The sequence below is a fragment of the Chiloscyllium plagiosum genome, chromosome 5, assembly GCF_004010195.1.
Source record: "Chiloscyllium plagiosum isolate BGI_BamShark_2017 chromosome 5, ASM401019v2, whole genome shotgun sequence".
In the NCBI taxonomy this organism is placed as follows: Eukaryota; Metazoa; Chordata; class Chondrichthyes; order Orectolobiformes; family Hemiscylliidae; genus Chiloscyllium; species Chiloscyllium plagiosum.
Genome location: NC_057714.1, coordinates 65,565,599 through 65,572,939, shown reverse-complemented (window position 1 = coordinate 65,572,939; position 7,341 = coordinate 65,565,599). Strand labels below are relative to the sequence as shown.

Here is a 7,341-nt window from a genome sequence, read left to right as displayed (position 1 = left end):
CACTTTCAAGGAGCTATGAACCTGCACTCCAAGATCTCTTTGTTCAGCAACACTCCCTAGGATCTTACCATTAAGTGTATAAGTCCTGCTAAGATTTGCTTTCCCAAAATGCAGCACCTCGCATTTATCTGAATTAAACTCCATCTGCCACTTCTCAGCCCATTGGCCCATCTGGTCCAGATCCTGTTGTAATCTGAGGTAACCCTCTTCACTGTCCACTACACCTCCAATTTTGGTGTCCTCTGCAAACTTACTAACTGTACCTCTTATACTTGCATCCAAATCATTTATGTAAATGACAAAAAGTAGAGGACCCAGCACCAATCCCTGGTCACAGGCCTCCAGTCTGAAAAACAACCCTCCACCACCACCCTCTGTCTTCTACCTTTGAGCCAGTTCTGTATTCAAATGGCTAGTTTTCTCTGTATTCCATGAGATCTAACCTTGCTAATGAGTCTCCCATGGGAACATTGTTGAACGCCTTACTGAAGTCCATATAGATCACATCTACTGCTCTGTCCTCAACAATCCTCTTTGTTACTTCTTCAAAAAACTCAATCAAGTTTGTGAGACATGATTTCCCACGCACAAAATCATGTTGACTATCCCTAATCAGTCCTTGCCTTTCCAAATACATGTACATCCTGTCCCTCAGGATTCCCTCCAACAACTTGCCCATCCCCGAGGTCAGGCTCACCGGTCAGAATGACACCTAATTTTTAGCTGTGCCGGATACTGCTCCTAGCATGCCGTCCTGCAATCTTCATTGAACCGGGGATGATCTTGCTTGATGGTAATGGTAAAATGGGGGATATGCTGAGCATTTAGGTTATAAATTGTGGTTGAATACAGTTCTGTTGCTACTGATAATTAACAGTGTCTCATTGATGGCTGGTTTTCTATTACTAGCTCTGTCAGAAATTGATGAAGGGTAACCTCGAAGTGAAAGTAGAACTTTGTCTCCACAAAGAATGGGCATTGGTTATTAGATATTACTGAGTGGCTTACTAGGAACATTTAACATTAGATAATACTGAGTGGCTTCAGAGAACATTTAAGAATCAAGCACATTGCTCTAATCATCTGGAGTCAGATTAGAAAGGTTAGCAAATTTCTTCCTCAAAGGGCATTCGTGAGCCAGATGTTTATTTTCCTCTAGAATCAACTGGAGTTCATGGTTACATTGGATTAGCTTTTTCAAAGGAAATTCATTAATTTTATTTCTGCCATGGTGAGATTTGAGCCTATTTCTTCAGAGCATTAGCCTGAGGTTTTATTAGTTCAGTGGTATTACTGCAATACCACCACCTCCCAATAAGCAATAACAGCTGTATTTTCTACTCTAAATTCTTTTCCAGCCATAGAAAACATTTTTATTTCTGACATAGGGCAGACACCAGAATCTTTGGAACTCTCAGTCTTGGCTACAGGAATCAGTAGCTTTTCCTTTATACTATGCCCTACTACAACCGCATTTCCCCCACCTCTGTCACAGCACAATAGTCATTTAGCCTATCCTCTCTGCAGTCTTTGTCCTGAGTGATACAGATAAGTTGAAGGGTCAAGACTCCTCCATTATCTGAATGATTCACAATCACACCAAATTGTCCTTGACTGCTGACTAACTTTAGAGAATAACTTTATCAAAGACATGTGACTTCTTTATGTAACAATGTGTGCAGGTTGCCCTCATTCTCTGATCCCCTGCAATCTCTTCCATTTAAAAAGAAAGCAACCAAACAACTCAAAACTGAATTTCCTCAAGTTGTAGAAACGTTGGTAAGCGAAGACTGATCTCGTTGAAGTATACACAATTTCTCACACGCGCAACAGGATAGATGCTGAGAGGCTGATTCCCTTGACTGCAGTATCCAGGTCTAGAGAAAATAGACTCAAAAATAAGTCTCATTATTTAGGACTGAGGTGAGGGAAACTTCCATAAGTTGTGAATCATTGGAAATTTGTACCTCAGAGGGTTCTGAGCACTCAATCTGAGTATATTTCAGGCTGAGATTGATAGATTTTTGGACATGCAGAAAATAGAGGGAATTGGATGCGAAAGTGGAACTGGGACGAAATGGTTACTGTTGCTCAGATTTCAAGAGCTGAATGGTCCAATCCTGTTCCTATTTCTTCTGCTTAGAACAATTTAAAGTAAATTGCTATTCTAAAACATAGATAAACATGTTATATTTTTCTTGGTACTGGTTTGATTAGGTTATCGATATTTTTAAATGTTTAGGATTTGGCTCCCATTTTTCTTTCTAAAACCGTGTCCGAAACATTAGTGCTTGTTGTTCTACAGATAGGTTTCTAGAATTATGTTTTGTGATTACATGCCAATTGTGTTGATGGTGCATGTTTTACATTATTTATTACTAATCAAAATATAAAGTTTATTTTTCATGTCATGGTTCTATTTTATGTAATGTTTTGCATTTCATTTCAGTTAGTGCTAATGACTATATATGACAACAGCGTGATGCCATTGCAGCAACTCACTTTATTTTTGCACTTATCTGCCAATATCTGCTTATACTTCATACAGGAAACGAAAATGCTTTCGAAATCAACAGAAAACACAATCCTGGGAACCGCAAATGTGCTGGATGTGTCTCAATGTAATGTCCTGACAGTGCCGTGCTTTACATGTAAGAAGAAACTTAATGCAACGACAGCTCGCCACCACAAGATCCTGCATCGCACACTGGCCATGCTGCAGTACCGTGCAGGCAGCCAGCCTGTCAGCCTCCTTTCTCTCCGGATCCGCCGGCGGAGCCTCATTGCTAAGAGGATGCGAGCTAAGAAATTCAGCGCCTTAGAACTGCAGAAGATCAACTTTGCATACGAGATAGTGAAGTCAAGTCGTTTGTTAACTTGGCCATTCCTAGTCGAAAGTCCCATTGTGTGCCATGAAGAATTCCCGCTGCATGTAACACTGCCCAACGAACCCTGTGTAAAATCATTTGGGATCTGGCAGGATAGGAATGTCCTTTGGAAAGCTGAGATGGAAGATGTCTATGTTTTCATGGATTGTTATGGTGGTCAAAGCGATGTATGCTTCATTGGAATCTTTGATGGCTTTCATGGTACGACTGCAGCACAGGTCACTTCCAAAGATCTGCCATTCCTGATTATTGAGGAGCTGAGAAAAGCTGGCCATCCTTATGTTCTGTCCGACGAAGAGCATGAGTCTCTCTTGAGCTATAGTGCACTTTTCCCGCACAGCCCCACCGAGGAGTCATATGTCATTTTCCCTGTCAACAGCCAAGCCAACAAAACGTCCCAGTATGAATCAATGCATTTAGCTTTTGCTAAAGCCTTTTGGAAAATGGACAGAATTCTGGGGCTAGGTCGAAATGAAAGTTCGAAGGTCCGTTGGAGTGGTTGTACAGCTGTCACCTGCCTTCTAGAAACCTACCCCATTAGCACCAGCACTGAAAGCCTCTTGGAAGACGATGTGTATGAAATTGGAATGTTGCATATTGCTAATGCAGGTAACATGCTGACTGGAGATACTAGTGGCTTTGGAAGTTGTAGTTGATGAGGATGATTTGTGATACATGTGGTCATGGTTTCTGTTTCAAGGTTAAATAATTTGTGTCTTCAGTACTCACACTAATACAGTGATATTTAAAATGAAAAGACTAAGGGTTCTATTTTGCTGTGACTCCTTGGAGCATGGTTGATATAAAACAGGTATTTTTTAACTAGTCTATTCAGAGATGTTGTTACACACATCTGGAGCAGATGGGACTTGAAGATGCTGTAGAAAGGGGCCAGCCATCTTACCATCTCCTGAAAAGGAGAACATTGCAATATCCTGGCTTCACATAGTTCACCCACTTAATGCAATGTCAAAACAGCAAAAGTTGACCACACAGGTTCAGGACACGAAGTGAGACATAATTCCAACAACAGTCACCTTGCGCTATTGTTCCTAGAACATGAAAAATAGGAGTAGGATTACATCACTGATTTTCATGCTCGATTGTCAGTGATGTTCTGTTTCAGCTCCACATTTTCACAGAATCCCCATGTCCCTCAATTGCCCTTAAAATCCAGAAGTCTATTGACCTCTATCGTGAATACACTCGGATGTAGAGCATGCAAGAGCCTCAAGGCTGAGATTTCCAAAGATTCAGAATAATGTTTTGAGTAAAGAAAGTTTCCTTGTTCCTCAATGGCTAACTCATTGTTCTGAGTTAAAAATCACACAACACCAGGTTATAGTCCAACAGGTTTAATTGGAAGCACACCAGCTTTCGAAGCGTCGCTCCTTCATCAGGTGGTAGTGGAGGGCTCAATCCTAACACACAGAATTTATAGCAAAAATTTACAGTATTATGTAACTGAAATTATACATTGAAAAATTGATTGTCTGTTAAGCCTTTCATCTGTTAGAATGCCATGATAGTTTCACTTCTTCCATGTGTAAATCACAAAACTTTTTAAAAAAAGTTGCATTCTCAGGTTAGCTGTTAACAATGGTGATAGCTAGACAATATGTTGAAGGTGTTAGCCCCCTGTGTTCTCTGTCTACGCCATGATGTTTAGATTGATTCTAATCTAAAAAGTGAGATAATGGAGTTTTTTCATGAATTCATGCAGGGTTTGAGCTCAGAGTTCTACATGAATGTATGCAGTTTTTGAGCAAAATACAATGTAACCCTGCAAGTACAAATTCACCCCACAAAATATGTGTGCATGTGGGTCTTTGTCTGTCTGTGTGTGTGTGTGTGTGGATTGGCCATGCTAAACTGTTGGTGTGTGTGTGTGTGGATTGGCCATGCTAAACTGTTGGGATATGCCGGCTAGCAGGGTTAGCCATGGGAAATGTTAGATAATGGGTGGTGGCTTCTGTCTGAAGTGTAGGAATTCTATGATTCTGTGAGTATTAAAAAAAACAGGCAGGCAGTGCTTAATTCTCCATCTTCAACCACCTTAGATAAGGTAAATGAGATGGCAGAAGGAACATATATTAGAAACATTTAAAAATCTGTAAACTTCAATCTTTGAATGTCTATGTCATTCATCCACTTCATCATGAACTAGCATAGCACAACATCAAGACAGGAAGACACTACCCTCACCAGAACTTCAAATCGCATAAATGGGATTGGTGGAATTTAAATTCAATTAATAAACTCGAATTGAAAGTTAGTCTCATAATGGTGATCATGAAAATATTGTCAATTGTCATAAAAAAACTCATCTGGTTGGTTAATGACTTTTAGGAAAGGACATCTGCTGTTCTTAATTGGTCTGACCAAATGTGATTGCAGATCTAGAGCAGTGTTTGACTCGGAACTGCTCTCTGAAATTGCCTAGTGGGCAAGTCAGCTCAAAGGCAATTAGAGATAGGCAACAAATGCTGGCTTTGCCAGTGACGCACATCCCATGAAAGAATAAAGAAAATTATGCTGTACTTAATGGTTAGTTTCTGCTTTATCGTTTTAGCCTGGAGTTTGATTTCTTGCTGTTCGTTCATGGGTTTTATCATTCAAGAAAGATTGCTGTGTTTAAACAAGGAATTATTTTATTCAGTATGGCACTTTTGTTGTTTGTTTATGTTATTAAATAAAAGTAAACAAAAACATTGTAATTCATTTTCAGAGGGTCAGAATTCAAAAGAAGAGAAATTATTTTAAACCTCGGTAGAGTGTTGATCAGACCATACTGGTCCATACAATGTCAACAAAATGATTGATAGACACTGCACTGGGTGCAAATATTTTTGAGAAAAAAAATATATAAATGGTTTAGAGGAGAGAACTAAATCTAATACCTCCAAGTTTGCAAGCAACACAAAGCTGGGTGGCACGGTGGGCTGAGAAAAGAATGCAGAAATACTTCATTTTCATTTGGGCAACTTGTGTAAGTGGACAGATGCATGGGATATAAAATGAATTGAGAGGTTATCCACTTGGGCAGCAGAAACAGAAACATAGATTAGCTGATGGCTACAGATTGGGAAAGAAGGAGGTGCAATGAGACCTGGGTGTTCATGTACACCAGTCACTGAAAGTAAGCTTGTGGGTGTAGCGTGTGATGAAGAAGGCAAATAAGATATCATTGTCTTCATTGTGAGAAGTAGATTTTGATGCAGTTGTTCAGGGTTGTGCATCGGAGCATCATGTCCAATTTTAATCTCCTTATCTGTGGAAGGATGTTCCAGCTATGAGAAGAAAAGGTAAAATTACCATTGTCCTGTCAGACCATAGGGCTGCTGTCACTTTAGAGAGAGATGACTGTTGGTGGTTTAACCTGAGGGTCACCATGTCTTACGTGAGTAGAATGGTTGAGTTGGGGAGTGCTTCATAATAACCTCAGTCAGTTGAGGAATTGAACATATGCTGCTGGCATTACTCCGCTTTGCAAATCAGCCATCTAATCAACTGAGCTAACTGACCCCCTGGTTATGAAGGAAGTGGGACATAGATTTACCAGACTGATTCTTGGGATAGTAGAACCAACATATAATGGAAGACAGGGTTGGTTGGGACTGTATTCACTGGAATGTAGAAAAATGGGGGTTGGGGGGTGAGCAGTTGTCACGGAATGGTTCTGTCTCATAGAAACCGACAAAATTCTAACAACACTTGACAGGATAAATGCAAGAAGGATGCTCCCAGTGACTGCAGAGTCCCGAACCATGGGTCACAATATAAGGATACAGGATAGACTATTTAGGAATGAGATTAGGAGACCTTCTTTCACCCAGAGAGTGATGACCCTGTAGAATTCTCTGTCACTGAAAATGGTTGAGGCCAAAACATTGAATGTTTTCAAGGGGCAGTTAGATATAGAGTCATGGAGATGTACAGCACAGAAACAGACCCTTCGGTCCAACCTGCCCACGCCGACCAGATATCCCAACCCAATCTAGTCCCACCTGCCAGCACCCGGTCCATATCCTTCCAAACCCTTCCCATCCAAATGCCTCTTAAATGTTGCAATTGTACCAGCCTCCACCACATCCTCTGGCAGCTCATTCCATACACGTACCACCCTCTGCGCGAAAAAGTTGCCCCTTAGGTTTCTTTTATATCTTTCCCCTCTCACCCTAAACCTATGCCCTCTAGTTCTGGACTCCCAAATCCCAGGGAAAAGACTTTGCCTATTTATCCTATCTATGCCCCTCATAATTTTGTAAACCTCTAAAAGGTCACCCCTCAGCCTCCAACGCTGTAGGGAAAACAGCTCCAGCCTGTTCAGCCTCTCCCTGTAGCTCAAATGCTCCAACCCTGGCAACATCCTTGTAAATCTTTTCTGAACCCTTTCAAGTTTCACAACATCTTTCTGATAGGAAGGAGACCAGAATTGCATGCAATATTCCAA

General features: G+C 40.8%; 1 protein-coding gene across 1 annotated transcript in view; it reads left to right on the top strand.

Annotated features, from left to right (window-relative positions):
- Positions 1 to 7,341, top strand: part of LOC122550298 (protein phosphatase 2C-like domain-containing protein 1) — a 16,492-nt gene that overhangs the window by 5,124 nt on the left and 4,027 nt on the right. The window contains exon 2 of the mRNA XM_043691036.1: positions 2,549 to 3,497. Within this exon, the coding sequence (XP_043546971.1) occupies positions 2,549 to 3,497 (949 nt within the window). The remainder of the gene's footprint in view (positions 1 to 2,548; positions 3,498 to 7,341) is intronic.